This window comes from Nelumbo lutea, chromosome 2, assembly GCF_056320005.1.
Source record: "Nelumbo lutea isolate HS-2025 chromosome 2, American lotus-T2T, whole genome shotgun sequence".
Taxonomy (NCBI): domain Eukaryota; kingdom Viridiplantae; phylum Streptophyta; class Magnoliopsida; order Proteales; family Nelumbonaceae; genus Nelumbo; species Nelumbo lutea.
Genome location: NC_142685.1, coordinates 71,504,762 through 71,528,803, shown reverse-complemented (window position 1 = coordinate 71,528,803; position 24,042 = coordinate 71,504,762). Strand labels below are relative to the sequence as shown.

Genomic DNA, 24,042 nt, shown 5'->3' with positions numbered 1-24,042 from the left:
ATGTTTTTGGCAAAGTGTAACTCATTTTGTTTTATAGGATGACTGAATCTGCCGAACTTATTATACTCATTTAAATTACATACTTTTTTTTTATATTTCTCATTTAAATTACATATTTGATAAAACCCACTTTGCTGATCAAAAAAAAATCAAGAGGAAATATATGTTTTTCCTTTAGTCAGATATTTATGAGTCAAACACTTCGAATCATCCGCTCAGCTCGGCTACATTGCCACCATCACCTTCAACCTCTCCGTGTATCTTGTCTTAATCCAGCATCTTTTTGGAACATGTAAAGCTGTGTCAATATACCAATAAAATCTGGTTTAATCCCCTTCATTTTTTTACTCTAACTTGCACTCTTTAAATCTTTCTCTGTTTGGTTGCAACAAAAAAATTCATTAACAGTCATAACTTCACCAATATTTCAAATGAGGTTCAGTAGAAAAAATGGCTCAACTGAGAGCATAGACAACACTGTAAAACAGACAACTTCTATAAATAGTGGAAAATGGATTACAATAACATAAGTGTGAAATATGAGACCACAAGAACAAAGCACCAAGAATAGAAATAACAAAGAAAATAAATATGTATTATTTTTCTTCCCAATCAGTTGAAAATATGCACCTTATTTTGAATTCATTAGGAAATCAATTCAGAGAAAACAGAACTGACTTATCCAATCAATATAACCAAAAAGGTCCATCTCAGCTTTAAATGGAATATATTAATCAATCAAAACTCAAAAGTTTGAAACGAATATCACCTTTGGCTTCAATTTCTGTTCATGATCTTTTATGTCCTTCAATTCCTGTAACCATAAAGAAAATACGCAAATAAAAAGGACAGATTACACAGATAACAATAATGTAATAAGCAGGTTACAAAAAATGCCGTTAAAGAATGATTACCTTTTCTAATTGGCAGATCAGCTGTTGATGATCAAATGCTTCTTGGCGTGACTTACGTAAGTCCTCCTCCAAAGATGCTACTCTTGCACGTAATGATGCAACCTCCTCCTAAATATAGATAAAAGAAAAAGAAGAAAAAACTGTGAGAAAGAAGCAACACATCATTCTACTAGCAAGTGGATCTCATTTTCAGCATAGACTCCAAGAAAACCTAGAGAAAAACATGCATATTTCAGTAAAACAAAAATCAGCATAAGAGAACTTATCACCAGATATTCAAAAAGCTCAGCAAAGTAGCACACTACCTCTAAAGAGACGACCTCATCTGTCCCAAGATGCTCCCTTAGTCGACATTCCTGCAAGACAACATCAGTTAGCACAGTAAACATAACAGGAATTGCAAATAAGGCCAAGATAAATTTGAAGCATCCAGGGTCTAAGAAGAATACACCTCTTAACATTTGGGATATACATTTTTCTGTAATAAAATAAAAAGAGAAGTACACGGTGACAAGAAGTCACCAAAAGAAGAAACCCAACACTCAACAAATTAACTCACCAGCACCTAGAATTCAAACCAAACCAAAACCCTGCCATCAGCAACCCAAAACACCAAAGGGCAGTCCAGTGCACAAGGCCCCCACAAATGGGGACTCTGGGGAGGGACAGATGTACTCAGTCATACCCCTGCACATATAGGCCTGTAAACGGCATTCGAAAATCTGTATTTAAATCCAAGATTCGGCATAATCAAATCGAATTTGGATAGTTCAAATCGGATATTCGGTCAAATTCAAATATGTTTTCTTACCGATTAAATTATCTGATCTAATCCAAATATGCATTGATTTGATCTGATTTTTTTTTTTTTGAAGAATAAAAAGGAAATTCATTAAATTGAAAAAATGCAGTACATCCCAAAATGCTGGTTGTCTAGATGACAAACCATCTGTGCTTAACAGAATTACACTGAAAAGGAATCAAATTACATGGATTCAATTCCTAAGTGTTCCAGAAGTTCTCTAACAGATCTGCCTTGTGCACTTGGTCAAACTCTGGAAGACTTAGGGCCCAGGCTGAAGTCATATTGTCACTCCTGCTATCAGATATTTGATGTTTTTTTACTTGTCTTCAAATACTCTTCTGTTCCTTTCTTTCCAAATGGTCCAACACACTGCAAATGGAATACAGCTCCACAAGATTTTGGCTTTCTTGCTTCCTCTGATTTTAGGCCACAAGGAAAAAATCTCTGCCGATGTCGCGGGATGAAAACAGCCATTCCAAACAGATGAGAGAAAATTTTCCACATAAAGTTTGCCAAATTAGTGGAGAACCGTTTCCTCTGCTTGGCTGCACATATAGCAACAGTTTGCAAGCTGCAAACCTCTGGATTTCAGATGATCGCAAGTTAAGATACTATCATGTGCCACCAGCCAGGCAAAAGCCTCTACCCTTGGGGGAACAGGATTGCCCCAAACACCTTTTATCTGATTTGAATCCCTACCATCTCTAGAGCCATGTAAAAGGACTTAACTGAAAATCATCCTTCTTTGCAATCTTTCCAACCATAAACCATCTGTTGTGTCTCTGGAAATGTTAGCCTCTTCCAATTTCTCCAATAGCTGAATGCATTCTCACTTCGTGGTCCAATAAAGGTCTTCTAAACTTTGGATTCCAGACCACTTTTGATCCGATAAATATCCAAACCGATATATATATAGTATATATATATAGTAAAAGAGAAACTTCCATTCTCTAGATCTCAACTCTTGATTCATCATCTTCCTACCTCTCTTATTCTCACTTGCATTCAAAAAATCAAAACCCTAACCCTTCCTTCGCTGCTACCCAAGCAACCACCAACAGCTACATCAACAACTCAGCGGTCGAGCACCAGTCACCAGCCACCGCCTCTCATCCTCTATTCCTACCTTTTCTTCCATCTTCTTCCTCCATCACTTTTTTCTCTCTCTTCAATCTCTTTCTTTTCCCCTGTTTCTTTTCTTTTGATTCAGATTATTGGAAGTGTGATTTACAACTTGGTATCAGAGCAAGTTCTCACCTTCTTTTCTTTCTTTTCTCTTTGCCCATATATAATGTGTGTAGAATTGGTCGGCCGATTAGGAAGCAACTTATGTAGCCCAGTTGGGAGGGTTTTTGGAGAGGTTTTGTGAAGCTTTTCATCCCCAAATGAAGCCCAAAAAAGGTTCTTGGAGTTTTTTCCTGAAAACCCTAGACAACTAGAGAAAACTAGTTACAAGTCCTAAAGACGCTTTGAAGCTAGCGCTTGGGGATCAAAGGGTAGCCTTTTGATTTTCACTATGGGTGATTTGAGTTGGACAAGGTTCTAGAACCACTGGTAGGAGCGGTTGAACTTTCTCCTCTTCTCTCATTCGGGCGGATCCTGTGAAACTCTAGATTTAGCTTTTTGAAGAGTAGTTTTTTGCTTGAGATAGCAATTCTAGCTTAGTTGAGACTTATTTTGATCTTCGTTTCACTCAATGGAGCAAACTAGACAAAAACCAAATATCCCACAAAAACTGGGTTTTGACATGGAGGGTCAATGGAGAATCTTTTTGGGGCAGTGACCACAATCTTTTTGGGGCAGTGACCACTGTAAAGCTGGATGGGGTCAATTATTTAGTCTGGTTTCAATATATTAAGATAAATGTGTGTAGTAGAGGTAATGGGGTTACATCACTGAGAGCAAAAAGAAATCAGGGGAGGGCAACCCAACCTATGAGAAGTAGATGCAAGAAAATTACATAGTAGTGGGTCAGTTAGTAGGAATGGCAACAGGGTGGGTTCGGGTCGGGGATCATATTCCCCATCTCCGACCCCGATTCTGAAATGAACCCCCATCCCCATCCCCGATCCCTGTTGGGGATAAAATGGGTCCTCCATCCCCGACACCTGACGGGGATGGGTTCGCCGTGGGAACCCGAATCCCCAAAATATTTTTAGATAACAGTATTTTTTTGAAAAATAAATTTACTTAAAATAAATAAAAAAAAACTCAAATTATAAATAATGCTTTAAATGTGTTTTGATATGTAGAAATAATATAATAATATATATTTAATATAAATAACACTTAATATATATATAATCGGGGTCGGGGCATAAGGCGGGTACCACAATCCCCACCCCCAACCCTAACTGGGGATTCCTATTAATCCACGTCCCCATCCCTGACCCGATGGGGTTGGGGATGTTGGGTCCCAATCGAGGATGGGGAAAATTGCCATCCCTATCGGTTAGTGAATTCTATGCAGCCATATATTAGCCAACACTACTTGTGGATGGAAACCACAAAGGAGGTGTAGGATAGTATCATGAAGACCTATTCCCAAAATTTGAATGTTGCTCGAGCTTACAAATTGAAGAATGATGTGAATAATCTAAGATAGGGGGAGAGGCCCTTAGTCGTTTCCTTCTCCATGCTAAAATCTCTTTAGTTGGAGATTAATTTCATGGAAATTGTGGTTCAGGGCCGTGTTTTAAAAGCCGCAAGTCGCAAGGCGAGGCACACGCCTTTTTAAGAAAGGCACAAAATTACAAAAATAAAATAAAATAAAGCTAAATTTTAAAAAAATGTCAGAATTTTCAAAAAAAATGCCACAAATTTTAAAAAAAATGCAAAAAATATTAAAGCATAATGTTAATAAAAATATAAACTTTAATTTTAAAATAAATGATCTAAAAAACCTATTATCTAAAATTAAAATGCATAAACATAACATGAAAAGCGTATTCAAATGAAAATTTAAAAATAAAAGCAAGCATAAAGCATTTTCAAGCATGTAAAACCCACAATCTCTTTTTTTCTTTAATTGCATTGCTTCAAGTAGTTATGTGATGTAAAACATATTGCATTCTTGATTCTATGAGTCACCTTTGTAGCATGCCCCTCGAAGCAAGCCCAAATAACTCTATGTTAGGGTCTGAAATTCTTATTTCTCACATAAAAAATAATGATTTTACAACTTTCATTGCCTTTTAAGAAGATATTTTATTGCAATGAATGAATGAACAACATAAGCAAAAAGTGCAAAATTTAAAAAAGGCACACCTAGGATGAGGCGCAAGGCGCATCAGGCACACGCCTTTTGAAAGAGGTGCGCCTAGGACCTAGGTGTGGCTCATACCCCAAAATGAGCCTCACCTATGCGCCTAGGCATGCCTTTTAAATCACTAGTTCGGGGGAATACAAAGGATGTTGAAATGCATAGGAAGCTGGTGGAAGGAATTCGGGTTTTTTAGTTCTTTACCAGACTCAACCTGGAGTATAATATTGTGAGACAGAATGTTTTGGCAAAGGATGAGGTGACTTTATCTCAGGCTTATGCTATGGTGAGTAGTGAGGAGAGCAGGAGACAGGTTTAGTCTGTAGAGCTATAGATAGATCACTATGATAGTTCAGGATGAAGTCGAATGTCAGCACTAGGAAGAAAGATGTTTGTGAATACTACAAAAAGCCTAAGCATACTAAAGACACTTGTTGGAAGCTACATCCAGAGCTTATACCTACCAGACTCAAGAATGCAAACAGTGGAAAAATATTTGAGAATGGGAAAGGTGGAAATGCAAATGTAGCCACCTCCTCACAAAGTGAACAAGGGCATAGTGGTGAGAAGTTAGTGGGGCAGCAACTAGCAGCCACCAAGGCTGAGTATGAGAGTATGGTTGAATAATTGGTCACCTAGAGTCTACTGCTACAACACCCACCTCATTAGAGACAATTCCCTCTTCATCCGCATATGCCCATTCAGGTATTCGTGCTACTACGAATCATGCTTCTATCTCAGGTAATCATAAGATCCCTTGGATAACTGGTTATGATGCCTCTTACCATATGACTAGTGTGTCCCATTTATTTTTCAATTTACCAACTTTTATCTAGTCGAGATAAAATCACCCCTATTGCTGGCTCTCTTGCTCCTATCTCTAGCAAGGGAAACATTAGAACTTCAGGCACCCTCACCTTATCCACAATCCTTCATGTTCCAAAATCAAACACTAATTTGCTTTCAGTAAGTAATTTGACAAAATCCTTGAATTGAGTGTGACCTTTTTTCCCTTCTTACTATGCTTTTAAGGTCATGGACTCACAGAAGGTGATTCGGAGTGGCCATTAGGCAAATGGGATATACCTGTTGGCCATGCCTGGACAAAGTCAAGTATCACCTACGGAGCAGCTTTTGGTTCTAATGTGGCAGAGTCAAACAGTCGTATCATGTCATGTCATTATCGTTTGGGTCATATTTCTTTTTCTTCGAGTCTTTTGTTTCTAGCTTTGTTTAAAGAAACTAAGTTGTCAAAGCATTGTAGAAACTCTTAGTCTACAAGTAATAAAAGATCTACAAATCCTTTTCATATTGCTCACTCTAATGTGTGGGGGCCCTACCATTTACCTTGCATGGATCGTTATAAATATTTTATTTTGTTTATTAATGATTTTTCTCATTACAACTAGCTTTATCTTATGTGTTTCCATGCTAAAGTACCCAAACTTGTAAAACAATTTCATGAATTTGTAATTACCCAATTTGATACCCACATCAAGATATTCCGATCAAATAATGCTAAAGAATATTCTGAGAAAGATCTTGTTCCATACTATAAGAAAGATCATATTCTTGTCCCCCTCTAATGCAATAGGGCTAGAACCAACTATCACAAGATAGAAAGAGAGAGAGAGAGAGAGAGAGATCCTACAAGCTTCATGAGTGCAAACCTAAAATCTTTGTTTTTCAGGCATCATGACAGTTGAAATATTTTTCTAGTTTAGCAATCCAATCAACGAATGCTTGTTGGTCTTCATCTCCCTTGAAATTAAGCACTTCCCTTTCTCTTCTAACGTTCTTGAAAACCTTACTCCTATGACTGACATTACTAGATCTATTTTCTTCCACTGAATTCTCAAGTAAATCAATTATAGACACTTCATATGGTTCAAAAAACCTATCATCATTGATTTTATAGCCATGAGATTGGTTAAATGACACCTCGGGCCTATAGAATCGATCACTTTGTGAGAACATGGTGACTAACCATTAGCTTTGATACTAAACTAATGCAGTAGGGCTAGAACCAACTGTCACAAGATAGAAAGAGAAAGGGAGAGGGGGGAGAGAGAGAGAGAGAGAGAGAGAGAGAAATCCCAAGGAATCACTCCATACAGAAAACTTACAAGAGAGCTCTAAAGAAATCTACATTCATTCATTAGCTTCAAAAGGAAAAGAATACATCTATTTATACAGTGACTGGTGTGGCCTGGAATATAGTTCACCATAATTACAAAAATGCCACTCCTTGTCTTACGTACGCATCAAGAAACACAATAACTTTCTATCTGCTAATGCAAATAAACTGAAAATTGAAAGACAAGCACTACTAAGCTAGAGGAACAAGATGTTATGGCTCAAGCCCACATGGGACAGGTCAAAATGACGAAAATACTCATACTGTCCAAATATACAGAAATACAGAATTTCGGAAAATTCCGAACTTGATTCTTCAGCTCCTGCATCACCCTTCCCCACTTAAGTGTCTAATCCAACACGTCCAACCTTGATGTATCTTCTCTTCTCTTTTCTGTCAGAATACACATTCCACATGGCTACTATGTCGTATCTGTCTAATATATACATAAATCTATGCATACATATTAAAGCATCAAACTATATAGCATATAACGTATTCATTTGCACGTGTATATATGTACAATGACTATTAAAAAAGATTGCATACCTTATTTGATGTGTTCTCAAGCTGACCATTTGATGGTGAAACTGTGGAAGGTGAAACTTGTAATCGTGTTTGATCACTAACCCTTGAACCACGTCCTCGGCTTGTAACAGAGCGTCCCCTTCCACGACCTTGCTTTTTCCTATTTATATCCTCTATACCAGCTTTTGTATCTATGGTTTCCACCACCTTTATCCTTCCTTCGGATACTCCCTGTTTATCATTCTTTAGAATTACCATACAATTTTTAGAAACCAAAGGAAACATACGGCCAATAGAAAGACTTGAGCAAAATACTTCCAACAGCAACCATACTTAAAGCATGCCCTTCAGAAAAAGAAATAAAAATAAAAGGCAATGTAGTTAATCCTTGCATTCTAACAAATGGATCATGAGAAACACCCAAAAAGTGTAGGCACACTACTAAACAATGACCAAAACTAAGTTACTAGAAGCATAAGGGGGGAGAAGAAACAATGAGTTTTTGGAGAATCATGGAATAGTTGCTTAAGGAATTTGTACGCCACAGGCCCAGGTGGAAATGGCTTTTGGTCCTTGAGCCTCTGCCTAGAATATTTGGTTTTTATATTACTCACTACTCAGGCTGGGCTTGCACCCAAGCCATAGATAGCTAAAGTCCAACTGAACTAATCCAAGCCAAGCCCAACAGTACATACATACAACTAAGCATTTTTGGTAATAAATAAAAAAAAAGAAAATTTTATTAATAAAAGGAGCAAAAGTACATCAGGAGGGCGACGAGAGGAATTGGTAGGCATTTTTTATCAGCAAGAAATTTATTGCATTAATTAATTACAACTAATATAAGAGTAGAGTTTGATGACCATAGAGTCATCCCAAGTAATGTTGGCTAGATTACAGAGAAGCCCAAAGCAATTGTTGCCTTTCCACTCCTTGTTTAGCAAGGGAATCAGCTAATCCAATTTGCTCACCATTTTACACACTTGAAATCAGCATTTAGTTATCTTGCAAACCTTTTTTTTATGAATAACAGAAACTGATTTATAATAATAATAAAAATAATAATAATAAAGAAAGTGTAGAAAGGGGATAAAGGGAGAGATAAACTCTCTTAACTCTCCTAAATACAAACATAATTACAATACATCCCAAAATAAATCATCCCTTCCCAATGTTTGCTTTGCTAATGCATCACCGAATGAATTAGCATTCCTTTACACCCATTGCACATTGATTTCCATTCCCTAAGACAGCCAAGTACTCATTTTCTCATTAATATAGAACCATCATCCAGCCTTCTCTTCCTTATTCAACCACTCAATAGCTAACTTGGAGTCCCCCTCAATTACTAGCTTCTGAATGTTCAACTTTGTTGCCCTTTGAAGACCTTCCAGTTCCAGCACAGCCATTATTCCAGCCCTCAAAGAATCTCCAACACCAAACAATCCCGAGTAGATAGCAATGATTCTTCCTTCGTCATTTCTAAAGACAACCCCTATGCTTAAGGGACCCAGACTTCCTTCACTACTCCCATCAAAATTCAGCTTAATAAAGCCACATGGAGGAGGGGACCAAATTCAGTTATCTTGCAAGCCTTGCAACTTCCCTGTAAGCATTCTTGAGAGTCCAAGGGATATGTTTGTTAAATCTTGCCCAAGAGATAACTACTTTTGAATTCCCTTCCACCTCCATTTGTGAGTTTCCACTCCATTCCTATTCTTTCTTTTTCTCTAGAGGACTATGCTACCTTCTTCCATGCCCTAAGGAGATCTTTTTTTTTTTGAAGAATAAAAGGAAAATTTATTAAAGAGAAAAAAAATATATACAATAGAAGGTGATAAGAAATCACCTAGAGCAAGAAACACCCACGGGAAACCCAAACAGGCCTAAAAATACTACACCTCACAAGCAAAATAAAACCCAAACAAACTCCAAAAAAAAAGAAACCCAATACACAAACCCCACTAAAGCAGAAACCGCCGCCCAATTCTAAACAAAAGCAAAACCTTTCTAGTTGTCAACATCAATCTTCATCTGTAGTGTAAACACATCCTCTTGATTTGAGAATTCCTCGTCTCAGTCTTTACTGCCTTTCAAAAGTACTTTGGCCTTCATTTTCTCTTCCTCTTTTTTCATTCAAATTATTCAAAATCCCTCCTATCAACTAATTTTTGGATATCATTAATTGTGAAGTTCCGAAAGCACTCCAAGGTTTTAATCCAAAATGCAACCTTTATTTTTTATGGCCACTATTACTTCCTCCACAGTTCTACTCTTTCCATTGAACATTTTGTTGTTCCTCTCTTCCAAACAACTTCCGCCTTAATTGCTTTCCACATTAATCTCCCCTTTTTATTTAGTTGCCTCAAGAAATTTGGGTTGAAAATGCCCACCACCTCTTGAGGAGGGACCACCCACATGTAGCCAAAAAGAGAGCAGAAAGACTCCCAAATATGAAAAACAAAGGAACAGGAGATTAATAAATAGGATAAGGATTCTCCACTATCCCTACAAAGGAAGCACATATGAGGAGAAAGGCAATGAGAGGGCCTTCTATTCTGCAGCATACCATAGCTTTCCAAGGAAGATTTCCCAACAGAAGGCTTGAATTTTGGTGGGATAGGCTTACTCCAAAGTCCAAATTTCTTTTATCGGGAAGCCCACCTCTTGGGAACTAGGAAGGGCTAAAAGCTTGAAAAAAGAGGAACAAGTGAAGAGTCCATCAAGAGAGCCAGTCCAAATTCCATAGTCTTCTAAGGTTGAGTCCAAAAAAGTCTCCAACAAGTCAAGCAGGTTAATCAGTGCACTGCATTCACTCTCCCTAGGGCCTCTTCTAAAACCAAGGTTCCAGTTAAGACCTAAAGGAGAGGAAGTTCCTAATGGACACCAATTCACCCTTGAGGTTAGAGAGGGCAAAGAGTTCAGGGAATTGATCTTTTAAAGGTGTTTCCCCTATCCCAAGGTCTTTTCAAAAACGTCTGTTGCCACCCATGCCCACATCATTGAAGATAGAGCTAATAAAAGAAGGGTGTACCTCATGAATTGCTTTCTAAGGAGAAGCTGAAGTTGAGTGATGATTAAGTTTTGCATTCCAACCATTACCCTCCAGATCATGAATGCTTACTATTACTTCATGCCATCCACAACCTATCTCTTTTAAACGAAAATCTCCACAGCCACTTTCCCAACAAAGCAGGGTTTCTAAAGACGGCATTTCCTAATCCTAGGCCCCCTTTTCACCTTTGGTTTGCAAACCTGTTCCCACTTAACCAAATGATCTTCTCTTTCCTTTCCCGACTCCCACAAGAAATCCCACATATTTCTCTAGTTGATTTGCAATCTTGGTCAGGATACGGAAGGTGGATAGGAAGTAAATAGGTAGATTTGCTAAAACAGCTCTTATCAAGGTAATTCTTTTCCAAAGGACTAGCTTCTTAGCAAACCTCTTTACCACCGGCTTCCAAAAACCATTGGATCTTGGGTTTCTCCCAAGGTAGACCTAGACAGGTTATAGGCCATTTCCTAACTTCACAACCCAGCACCTCCACAAAGCTTAGAAGTTCCCTTTCTTCCAAGTTGATTCCAACAATACCACTTTTATTCCAGTTTATTCTCAATTTTGCGATTTTCAAAAGTTTCCAATCAATGATTTCAAATTTCTTACCATGCCTAGGTCAACATCCACAAAAACAGAATTGTGTCATCAACAAACTAAAAATGGGAGACAATTACTTGATTTCTGTTGATCCTCCAACCAAACCCTGTGCATCTGCCTCCATCTTGGTTACTTATTTGCAATTTGTAAATGATATCCTAGTTTTTTGTGATGAGGATAGCAGAGATGGGGTGGAAAACTTGAAATTAGTAGTAAAAGTCTTTGAGAAAATGTCCAATTTGAAGATTAATTGGTCTAAAAGTTTACTAGATAGCATCAATGTAGAAGAGGGTGAGCTAAGGGTTTAGGCAAAATCTTTAGGTTGTGAGAGAGGGGATTAGCCTTTGGAGTATTTAGGTTTACCTCTAGGTGACAACCCTAGAACAACCAGTTTTTGGACCCGAGTGGTGCAAAGGTTTGAAAAGAGAAAAACGAGCTGGGAAATGAATCACATTTCATTAGGTGAGAAAACTAACCTTAATTAAACCCACTTTGCCCAACCTTCTGGCGTGTCTATTTTTAGGATGCCCCAAGGAGAGGTGAGGAAAATTTAAAAAAAAAATTATGAAGGATTTTCTAATACCGAAAGGAAGAAATATCACTTGGCGAGATGAGGGAAGGTGGTAAAATTGAAAGTATAAAGCCTAGGAATTGGAAATGTGAAAAAATGTGGCTTTGTTAAGCAAATGGCTTTAGAGGTTCCCTAAAGAAAATGAAAGATTGTGGTACAAAGTTATAACAAGTATCCACAGGCTGTCAAAGAATGGATGGGATGTTGGTTGCCTGCATAGAGCTACTTTGTTTGCTCCTTGGAAAGCTATCCATTATATCCTTCCTGCCTTCCTCAACCACATCAGGTATGATTTGACATCGGTTCAAAAAATTAAATTTTGGGAAGATATTTGGGTTAGGGAGCATCCTCTGTCTGAGATCTTTCCATCCCTTTTACATCTCCATCCCTTTTTCTATCTTTGGGGTGCAGGTGGAATAAGCTTTGCTTGGTGCCATCGAAGAGGAAGAATAATGTAGCGGTGTGCAAGAGCAGCTCTGATATAGACAATGTGGGAGGAAAGAAATGCAAGGATTTTCCAACAGAATGAGAGAAGTAAACAAGAACTAAAGGAGTGTATCTTGTATAGTGCTATCCTGTAGCTGAAAATCTCTGGATCTATTTCATCAATTTTCTTTTGATGATCTTTGGAGGAGTTGAAAAGCAATGACAAGCTCCTCCTCCTCCCGAAGAAGAGGATGTGTATGAGTTAGCCACCCCCTCTTGAAGGCTTTATGAAACTAAATTTTGATGGTAGTAGCCAAGGTAATCCAGGTCCCTCTAGGATGGAAGGGGTTTTAAGGAATGAAAGTGGAAGTGTGGTTCTCTTATACTTGAGACCCTTAGGAGTGGGGGACTCCACCAGGACAGAATTATTAGCTGCCCTTCAAGGGGTTCAATTTGCAGTACAGATAGGAGTGGAACCAATGTTTTAAAAACCGACCCGGAGGCCAAACCGTTTTTGCCTCCAAGTCACGGATCACCAATTCGACCGTTCAGGTCGAACGGGTCAGACCGCCCCACATGTATGTGCGTATGTGTATAAATATATATTTTATCAATAAATAATGTATAACTATGCTTTAGATATGTTATATATATTTTTATATTTAATTTATGTTTTTCAGTTCAGTATTTATTTTTATTTATAAAAAACTAAAATTTGCAATTTGAAGCCAAAATGGTTTTTTTTTGCGAAAATAGCAGGGCAAGGAGCCCACTTGGGATGCATAGATCTCAAAAAGTTACCCAAAATCAAAAAACGAGATCACCCCAATTAGACATTGAAGTGCAAAGTTATGACCCCCGAAAGTTTACATGCATTGAGTGTGCAACCCGCGATCTTGTGACCGGGTCGAACGGGTCAACGGTTGAACCAGCCAGGTCAGATGGTTCTTGACCAAGTCAACAATTTTTTTACTGCCTAACGGGTTTTGATTGAACCAGACCCAGAATCCTGGCCTAGTGACGGTTCAAATGGTTCAACCGGCCAGGTCAACAGCAAGTTGAAAACACTGAGTGGAACAACTACTAATAGAAGGAAATTCCAAGGTGGAATATTATATTTTTTTCTAGAAGGTGAGGAATTCAATGCAGTCACTTGACAACAAGTATCTTGCAATTTTCTATTGAAAAAAATCCTGGATAACTGTGACTATATACTGCAATACAAGCTACAATAATTGTATAGAAGACCAGCAATTCCAGAGTTCTTAATAAAATAAGTCACTAGAACATACCTCAGAGTGTTCAAAAACAGTTGACTGATCATCCTCATCAAGCCTTTGCCGTTTCTGGTTGTTCGGTTGTATAAGAAATTCCCCTCCATTCTGCAACCATGTTATAAAAACATAACCCTCCATTCTTCAGTTCCCAAGCATGTTTCAGGGGTGGGGGAGATCAAAAATGAAAAGTTGAAAGATAGGATCATAACCATGTATATCAAGATTATCAATAGATGGAGAGAATTATATATAAATGATTTCTGATAAGGTGGAATATGACAGAAAATGCATCAATGAGCACATATAAAGCTAAGTATAGCATCTTTCTTTTCATTTTCCTCCCTTTTGATTCATGATATCCAGGGAGAACGTGAAGCCTCCCATCTCAAACGCATACCCAAAATGCAGAAGAATCCAATGCAAGAAGCAAATTATAGGTTTACTTCCTACTCATTTTAGGCAATCAGAAATTGAGACAATAGTTTATAAGCATATGGTACAAAATTAATAGTCCAACTGAACAGAAAATTGGAGAAATGAAAACCAGAAGGGACTTGCATCATCATCAGAATCGCTTGAAATTGACGGCTCGGCCGAGTCCTCTGTTGCTCCAAATTTTGTCGAAGAAGCAGATGGCCATGTTGCCTGTGCAGGTGTAGTCGAGGAGCCCTTTCCCGCCATCCTAGCTTCCAGCTTAGCAAGCTTCGTCGGGAGAGATGGATTTGACTGATTCGAAGAATTGGAGAAATGAATGAGCATATCCTCCGACATGGCGAACTAAGACAAAAGCAAACAGAAATGGCTCCAGAAAACTAGTTCAGATTAACCACTACAAAGAAATCCCTCCTATACTTCTCAGGAGTGAAAGTCTCTGTGAAGAAGAAATGGCTTAAAATGCGCCTTTGTTGCTAAAATGCGCCCCAACCATGGTCAAGAAGAGGGAAAAATCCTTAGAAGCGACATGATTTGATTCAGTAAGTTGGGTCGGTAATGAAGGGCTACTGAAATTGCTATAAATGATCGGAATCCAAACGTTGCATACCAGACGATGGGGAACAGAGACAACAGCAAATTTAGAATTTTAGGGTTTGTATTTAGTTTTCCCCAGAACCGAATAAGGGGAACCGAAGGGAGGGAAAGATCTTTCAAAACTACGGGGGGTACTGAGGAGAATTTTGGACGAGTAAAATGAGGTTATTTCTATTCTAGTTCTAGTTGTTTTGTTCTTTCGGCGAAGAAAACTAGAAAAAGGGGCTGGTTTGGTGAGTGAATGTCACAAGTGAGTAAAGTAGACAATCCTCTATGGGCTCATGGCCAAGGGGGTGGCTTGTGAGGATGGGAAGGGAAACTCTGGTGCCCTAGATTGAGAAATGTGAGTGACTGCCAGGGTGGTGGCATATGGGGATATGTAGAAGAGACACATGAGAGTTTGCTTTGTATTTTTTTTCTTGGGTAAATTATAAAGACCTCCTTTGTACTATGGGATTTGTGGCAAAATCCCTCTTATACTTTTTTTTGCGATAAAAACCCCTTAAATTTTGATAATTAGACAAAGACCTCTCTCTATCTGCACTCCGGATTCAGTGCGTTTGGACTCGAAGGGATTTTCTCTTCGAGCCCATTAAAATTTTTACACGTCATTCAGTGCTTTACCAACCATTACTTACAACCTGCTGAAATTTTGAGTGACAAAAATAATTTTAAATAAAATTTGATAACTCTTTAAAACTAATACGACAGAAATTTCCAAAGCCCTCATGTTCTCAGACTCTAACCTTTTTCAGCAAACTGCACCATTAACAGCAATAAGCCTTCGTCAACGGTGTTCAACCTACAACAGAACGGCGACAGGCAACATAGCGATTGTGGATTTTAACGGTAGCAGCAACGGTGTTAGCGAAAAGTTTCAAACATCAAGAATATTCAAAGGAAAGCTAATATCTATGTCTAGGGTTTTTCATCTTTCCTTCTTGAATTCCAATGATAGAATCATTTTTTTATTTTCTTTTTAATTTTAGCAAATAGTAATGTTGTATGAATGTTTGGAAATTCTTTTCCTCTGTATCTATTGAGTATTTCTTTTTGGGTTTTTTGTGCTATTTTACACTTGTTGCTTGAATTAACATGTATTCATTGTTCAAAAAACCCCAACCATTAATGGGAATATCAAGTCTTCTTGCGGTTATGACTTTGGATATGCAAGACAAACCCAAGGCACAAGGTTGTCTTCTTCTTCTTCTTCTTCCATGCAAATGTTCTTCTTTATACGAACAAAAAAATCTAAAGCCCCCATGTTCTCTTCTCTGTTCTTAGACTTAGACCTTGCTCCCTCAATCAATAACAACTGTAGTTTATCCCTGTTTTGGCAAGCCAAATGGAAAAATGAAATAAAGAGAACTAAAAACAGATAAGATCTCAACATCAAAAGAACCGTTCAGGGGTGCTCTGTTCTATTATTGTTTCATTTTCCTCATCGATTTTGCTAACTTGAATCACCCGCAACGATGGGATTAAATCAAGGCAAATGATAAGCGAGAACCAGATTTTAACGTCCGCATGAGGTGCCTTGGCCTTAGGCTTCTTCAGTCCAAGCAATTATACCAAGCAGTGTCTCGGTATATGGTACAATAACATTTTCGTGTCAGTTCCACAAGTACCATATCCTGAGCGAAGTCAAGTGGCTGATGCATCAATACCCAGATGAGGAACTAAGCATAAACATGATCGACCATAGCTTGGGTAGCGCGCTAGCCATGCTACGTGCTTATGACATAGCAGAGACGGGCGTGAACGTGATAGAGGATGGCCAGGCGTTCAGGTGATGGTTTTCTCGTTTTCAAGACTGAGAATCGGGATTGTGAGCTTCAAGGTGCGGGTGGAGAGGTTGGGGGTGAACGTTCATGACACGGTGCCAAAGGTTTCAGGTATATTGTTTAACGAGCACGTGTCGGAGTTGATTCACCGGTTGACGCAGTGGTTGTCGTGGTGTTACTCGCATATCGAAGTATAACTCATACTGAACCACTAGTACTCTTTCTTCTTCAAATTTTTTATTTAAAATACTTTATTAGTCATAAAGCTTCAAGCTGTTGCAGGTGATGGCCAATTGAACACTGATCAACGTGTCAAAATTTTAGTGGGCTCGAAGAGAAAATCCCTTTGAGTCCAAACGCATTGGATCAGAGTGATATATCTACATTTCGTCCCTTATCTCCACGAAATTGTTGACATAAATTTAAATCCTAAAACTGCCCTTTTCAATATTTTTAGATGATTTTACCCTTATTTTTTACTTTATCTATTTTCCCTTTGGGCGAAGTTTTGTCTTGTTATTTTCTACCGCAAAGGAGCTTTAGAGGCATAAAGGGTTTCTTCTTTGCATAGTGGAGCTTAAGGCTCCATTTAGTTTAGGGGAAGATTTGGATGGGATGGGAAAGGGTGGGATGGGATGAGAAAGTGTGAAGTTTTCACTTCCCATTGTTTGGTTATGCAAGGGAAAATAGTGGGAAAATTATTTTTCTTATGTTTGTTTTGTAGGAAAATCATTAGAGCTTAACTAAATTTCTTGCACCCCTCCGTGTTTCTTCCTCTCAATTTGTAAGAATGATGAAAAACTTGGGTTGGATAAATTTTAACACAACCTGACATGGTCTTGTTAAGTTTTTTAGTAGGTTGGATCTAGCTAGCAAGGCTTCAAGCAAAGTGAAAGCTTTAACTTAGCTCTAGTTAGGCTTCAAGCGTGTTGTGGTGAAAGCCTAGATTTCATCTTATGCTTTTCGCCATAGGTTTTGCAAATCAGATATTCATTACAACCAATCAATGAGCCAATTTTAATTCTAAGGAAGAAAAAGCAAAATTTTCAAAACTGTAATTCATACACATATGGGTATCCGTATGTTGCTCTATTTCAATGATTTTGTATCATTGGTTTTAACATAGACCTGAATTAAACAAAAAAAAAATTGAAACAAATAAAAAAAAAAACTTTTGCAGAGACAGAAATAATAGATTATCGTTTCCTTGAGCTCCTCTCCATGTAAATCTTGAAGGATGTCGAGGAACCAATCCAACAGAAGAGCATCGTACTCAACAAGTTTGTCATCTTCAGAGACCTTTCCAGGGACCAAAAGCCTCAGTTGAGCGTCGGTTGATGCCAACTTCTCTAAATTCCGAGAAGTAAAAAGTAACTCTCTCTCTCTCTCTCTGAAAAAAAAATACGAGAAGAACATATATGATCTGAACCTCATAATTGGGTCCCTATTTATAGAAGCATAAGAGACCAACAAGCTTAGAAAAACTGGGAATACCAGAAAATAAAATACTCTCTTTGGCTCTGCTTCTCGCCTACACAAGTAGAAAGGAGCTTCTCCTTGCCGAAAGTAGTGAAGAAGATGAAAGGGGGTCGGTCATTGCAGAGACTGGCGCAACAATGATAAAGATATTCTTATGCATCAAAACATACAAGAAAATAGAGAAAAGGCTCGCCAATGCAAGAGGATTGTAGATTTGATTTTACAGTTGCTCGAGATAAACAAAGAAGTCGTTGGAGATACGACCGACTGTTGGGACTTGGCCGAAGGAAGAAAAGACTATCGAGTTCATGTCTGACAAAGCCTGATAACTTTTCCCAAACGCTATCAATTTTTCCTTTCTCATTAGGGTCGCGCTATTTTGATGGGATCCCATTCACTCGTTTTTTGGATCCCCGCGTCTCAATCTTTTCTCATCCCAAACCATTATATCCCAACAAACAAACATGGGAAAAATGTATCATTTAGGAATATTCCTCTTTTCCCATCCCTTTCCCGCAAACCAAGCATAGCCTAAGTGGTTGCCCGGATGGAGGCAAGACAAACACTTCCTCATCTACAACATCTCCTTCAACACATGGCTCAAGCTCTTTGTTGGAAATAAATGATTAAACACATCTACTTAAAGAAAAATATTTAGGAAGTTTATGTTAATCTCATGTATTTTAATAAATTTACATGTGCAAGGTGGTATGAAGGGTAAATATGATATTTTAGAAAAACTAGTATCGTATATAAGTGTTTTCCGTATATGAAGTTAACGAGCATGAGCTAAATGTATATATATTTTTTAAACTATAGGGGAGGTTCATGAGGCTACATAAGGATAGCCCATCCCCCTCTCTTAACCCCCAAACCTAGTGGTAAGGGTGCTCATTGTTAAGTTAATCGAACCGTTGGCCTATTTTTTAAACTGAATTGGTCCTATTTGTTTATGGAAAAACAGTAACTGAAACCGAACTAGAACCGATTGATTAACCGTCAGTTTAGTTCGTCGTTTTTTATACAAAACATATAAATATATAATAAAAATGGAAATATATATAAAATTTTATATTTTAAATAGTAAATAATATATTATATAATATAAATATATATTTATATAATATATTATTAATTTGTAATATTTATAAAATATAAAAATATATATATAATATATAGAAATATATGTATTCTAGTTAGTTCGATTAACCGGCGGTTTTATACATTAGTTAACTGAAACTAAATCAGTACCTTTAGTTTTTTAGAAATACCAAACCAAAATTGAACTAACCGGTTCGGTCGATTTTTCAAATTTTCTTACTCACCCTACCTGGTGGTAGCATGATTTGATCTTAGGTATTACTCCAATGAGCGAGAGAACCAACCAACTAATCCACCATCAATCATAAATGCAAGTTATTAATTTCATTTACCTGACCGTTATTAACTATGAAAATATTTTTTTTTTCGCAAAAGCCAAATGAGTGCTCTATAACTTTTTTTTTATTATTATAAATAAAGAGATGTACTATTTAAAGCTAATAAAACAACAATATTACAAAGATATATCACAAGAAGCTCATTGTAGAAAATGTAATATCCAAACTAATATTTGATTATGCTGTTAGAGCTTAATTGGATTGGCATAGATGTTATGGTTTTATTCGTAGGTGGTGTGTGATGGATTTACATGTTAGACGTTAATTGGGTTGGCATGGATGTTATGAATATGTTAGCAGGTTGTGTGTGATGGATTAGTATGGATTGCGCATAGAAGGGGTCTTAGGGACCTTATCAGTGTACTTCCTACTATCCCTTCACTTATTTGTTTGGTTTTACAAGTAGGATGGAAGGGGTGTTGTATGAAAATGTTGTTTAAAATTATAAGTAAAATGTATGTTGAGAGGAATGTATGGTTGTAAGAGGTATTTTATTGATATGATTATCCGAAATTCATTCTTTTAAATTTGGATTGCATATGGATTTAGGTTTTAACTCACCATATGGAACTAAATCTTGTTATCACCATATTTCAAATTTGAACTCATGATTGAACCAGTCTAGCTCAACTTATAAGCCAAATGTTCCAACATAGTTGTGAAGCCATTCACATACTTGAAATCAAACACAAGTATCGACAACCACTACTCTTTGGTCTTGATCAAAGAGACCCTACTTAGTCAACAGTCTTGGCCCTACCAAAACAGCTATGGGGTTAACATGCTAAGACTTCTCACTATCCATTCATGCTAGTTCACAAAATTCAACAAAATATATTAGCTTTGTCAAAGTTAATGCAAGCTAGATGTCCTAACACTGGTCACAAAATTAAAGTTTAAGTACATGAATGCATAAAACTTTGTTAAATGAGCCAACTCACCACACTGTACATAGAAAACAAGCATTCGACCTCAAAATATACTACATCCTCATGAATGTAGGAAATGTGTTGTACATTAGCACACTATACACATGATCTCCCTCCTATACAATTATATATATGAACATGTGTGCAAAATAAAAAAAAAAAAACCCATTACAATCATATGTATCATTTAATGGTCACGTATTCCATCCGTTAACCCATTCGAAAAATCTATAAAATCTAAAAAAAATGAGTACTTCCAACTTGATTTATAAAAAAATAGCAATATGTCCAACTGGTATAATGTCCCCGACTTTGTCACTATCAACAAACAACCGAAAAGGAAAAAAATATCTCCTTGAGATTGATTCACCCTTGTCAAACTGATTCCCATGCCCATATGATGTACCCTACACATGTTGAAAGAAAAACAATGGTTAATTGATGAAAAAACAAATGTTTGATTTGATAGAGGTCTCCTTCACTCTGAAGGCCATTTTCTCGTACTTAACTATGCTCCTTCACCTGGGAGTGTTCTGATGGTTGTGTATGAGAGCACCAACTAAATCAACCTATATCTACTTAGTAAGGTATAATACTACAGATGAGAGCACCATTAGAAAATTCGAATGGATTGCTTATGAAAGCACTATTATCAAGTTCTTATGGTTGTTTATGAGAGCACCATTATCAAGTTTTGATGGATGTTTATGAGATCGCCATTATCAAAATATGATGACTGTTTATGAGAGCACCATTATCAAGTTCAGCAGTCAATAGGGAGGTGCACATTTTCCTATGGTTAAAGGTTGAACCATGAAAGTTTAAGACAAGAAATTGGCACAATGATCTACTCCCACATCATCCTCATTAAGTTCACGATCATAACATAACTAAATAAATTTAGTATCAACCTCATGGGAGTAAACAAAGCAGCTTTTTTTTCATATAATTTCCCATGTGCAAATGCCATCACACTATCTCAGGTAGCTCATTTTCAAGTTAATTTTTGCTATTGAATAGCATATACATTCTATGGTTGAGTTATAATGTTTGGTTTCTTTTGCTATTCACCATTGTCTAACAACTAATTCATTTCAATCTATTAAATCACGTAATTTTCATATTCTTTAACTTCAAGTTAATTTAATGATGTCCAATTACTTCATATCAATGCATTAAAGCATGTGCATGTATTTATGAACATAAAACATGTAAAATGTCTAAGCATCCAAGATTCACTAAAGAAATTCTGCATATTCATTGCCATCATATATAAAAAATGAAAAGAAATTAAATTAAATGAAAAAAAAAGAAGACAAAAATGTTAAAAAGAAAGCATGAAGAGAAATAACTTGGTGATAATGTGGAGCTCTAACCTGGTGGTAGTTTGGTCCAGTAGTTAGTGCAAGTGTGGGTGGCTTAATTGTTAGTTATGGGCTAGTCTAGGGAGTGGGACGATTTTAGTGTTGGAATTTTAATGCTCTTTTCCTTTTTTTTTTTTAGTTGTGGGTTATCGGTTGTGGTTTTTTCTATCACTTCATGGCTTAATTATTAACAGTTTGAGGGATACATTGACTACTTGGTATAATGTCCATTTTTACATAAATATTTGACCATCAAACATTAATGGACATTCAATAAACAAATGACTTGTGAAGAAAACTAATTAAGTGGATTATATGATGGTAGCTACCTGCCCATACCATTGCCCTTGCCCCTACAATTGTTGGCTAATGGACTAGCCTGTACAAGCCCCAATATCTGGTTAGTTAGTTATAGCATCCAAAAACTACACACACGACAAAATTTACTTGTGAAAGCATTTACATGAGAACAAAAATGATGTGTTGGAACCTGGTGTGGTGGAACTTGCAAAGAGCATGTTGTGCCATTCCTCCGCCCATAGCACTACCTCTAACATGAGGCAGTTATATGTTAAACTAACTTGATTGAGATTGTATTAACAATGTACAATTCCCACCTCTATCTTGCATTCTCATGCTTGATTGTTCCTGTTGTACATAAACTAACAATATTATCATTTTGGGTGCAAAACCATGAAAAGAACTACAAATGTCATGAATTACCATAGATGTTGGACCTTGTTTGCTTCTTCCCTAACCTTTGCACCTTTTTCTATTATGCCATTCAACTCCACAAAGTGTACATCTCATCTTCCTAAACCTTACAGACACATGGACCCCAAAACTCACTTCATTTGGCCCCTTCTTCCTAGCTTTCTAAATGGTGGTGGTTTGATTGGAATTCCCTTTGTCCAAGGCCACTAGGATTCATCAGGCACTACTAAAACATAATGGCTATATGCCTTAATGCACTTCTCATTATAATATGGTGGGTCCACATAGTCATAAGTTATGCTTTATTGTGATTGAATGCATAAAACCGCATGGAAACAAAGTAACCCTGCCATACCTAAACCCTACAACTATATGTCCTGGCCTGTAGGTTTGACACCACTATTATCTTGAAATGCTCAACCTCAAAATTTTCATTCTTTGCATATGTTGAGAAGCAAGTACTAACTCATGTCCGTGCATTCCCCAATTTCTTCCTAACATCATGACACACTAGCTCGTTGTCCCTTTTGAACTTCTCTTGCTTAGTTTGTATCAATTTATCATTTGCCTCCGAATGGTGTCAACAAGTGTGACTATGGGCTTGTCTCTACAATCCAAAATCTACTTGTTAAATGACAAATAAATTGTTACATATATCATCACTCTAACTCTAGGGCCAAAATCAAATATGGTCCACAAATTACCAGTCACAACACTCACCCATTCATAAGCATCAAAATGTTCAATCCCTTTAACTTATTCATATGCAAATGAACCTCTGACATAATATATGTCATTGCAGCCTCCCAAAGGCAATCTCTAAGGTCCTTTCCCTTTAGCCTTTCCTTGAAGTTGGCATACATATATTTGACACAAAACTTATGGTCAGCCCTTAGCATCAAACTCAAAAAACACTCTACCAACCCTTGAAAGAAATTATGCATTATACTATTAGCATGATAACCAATTAGAAAAATGTAAACAAATTTGAATTTACGGACGTAAATCAGTATACCTTCTGCGTATAAGAGATATAAGTCCAACCACATTCCTCTAGAACTCCAACGGACTCATTCAATAATGTAAAAAACAAAGTCCAAGAATCTTTCACCGCAACCTCAACAATTGCAAAAGCTATTGGGAATATTCCATTGTTCCTATCCAACCTAACAGTATGTAAAAGCAACAAAAAATGAGGTTTCTTCCGATGACACCCATCAAGCCCAATGATAGGGTGATATGCATCTATGAACTCTTTCTTCATTGTTGCCAAACAAACAAACAATCTCCGAAATTCACCTGCACAATTCTCAAATAACCCAATCTTCATCACACTTATAGTTTTTGTCTTTAAAGTTGCTTTGCAATAATCTCTTTGTTTGCAATATTGTTCAGCATGTACCCCCTTAATATCAACAACAAACCGCCTCTTTGTGCGATAAACTATGGATCTAGAAACTTCAACCTTAACTGTCTTAGAGTCTCATTCTGTAGTGTATTACTCTTCCAATCTAGATCTTCTTTGAACTTGTCCTTGTACTTCTTTGCCAACTATGCATATGTCATCTTTGTGTTTGAATACACACATTCACAGGTGTGTGTACTTCTGAATAACTCGATTTGAAAAGCCTCTTGACTTTGTAACTATGATGCACGCATACACTCTTTTGCAAGCAGCTGCTACTCTGGTACCCTCATTCTTAATATATTTGAAATCGAACTCATCCAT

At 37.1% G+C, this 24,042-nt stretch overlaps 1 protein-coding gene across 2 annotated transcripts in view; it reads right to left on the bottom strand.

The window, feature by feature from the left end:
- Positions 1-15,018, bottom strand: part of TSL (Protein kinase superfamily protein) — a 54,077-nt gene extending 39,059 nt beyond the window's left edge. Inside the window, exons 1-6 of one of the 2 annotated variants that reach the window (XM_088972952.1) lie at positions 14,134-15,018; positions 13,591-13,680; positions 7,668-7,877; positions 1,220-1,270; positions 915-1,022; positions 770-814 (exon numbers count right to left, since the gene is read on the bottom strand). In XM_088972952.1, coding sequence (XP_088829078.1) covers positions 770-814; positions 915-1,022; positions 1,220-1,270; positions 7,668-7,877; positions 13,591-13,680; positions 14,134-14,346 — 717 coding nt within the window. In that variant the 5' untranslated portion in view covers positions 14,347-15,018. Of the gene's footprint in view, positions 1-769; positions 815-914; positions 1,023-1,219; positions 1,271-7,667; positions 7,890-13,590; positions 13,681-14,133 lie in introns of both variants that reach the window. The other variant, XM_088972951.1, reaches the window with a different exon arrangement.
- Between the last annotated feature and the right edge of the window lie 9,024 nt (positions 15,019-24,042).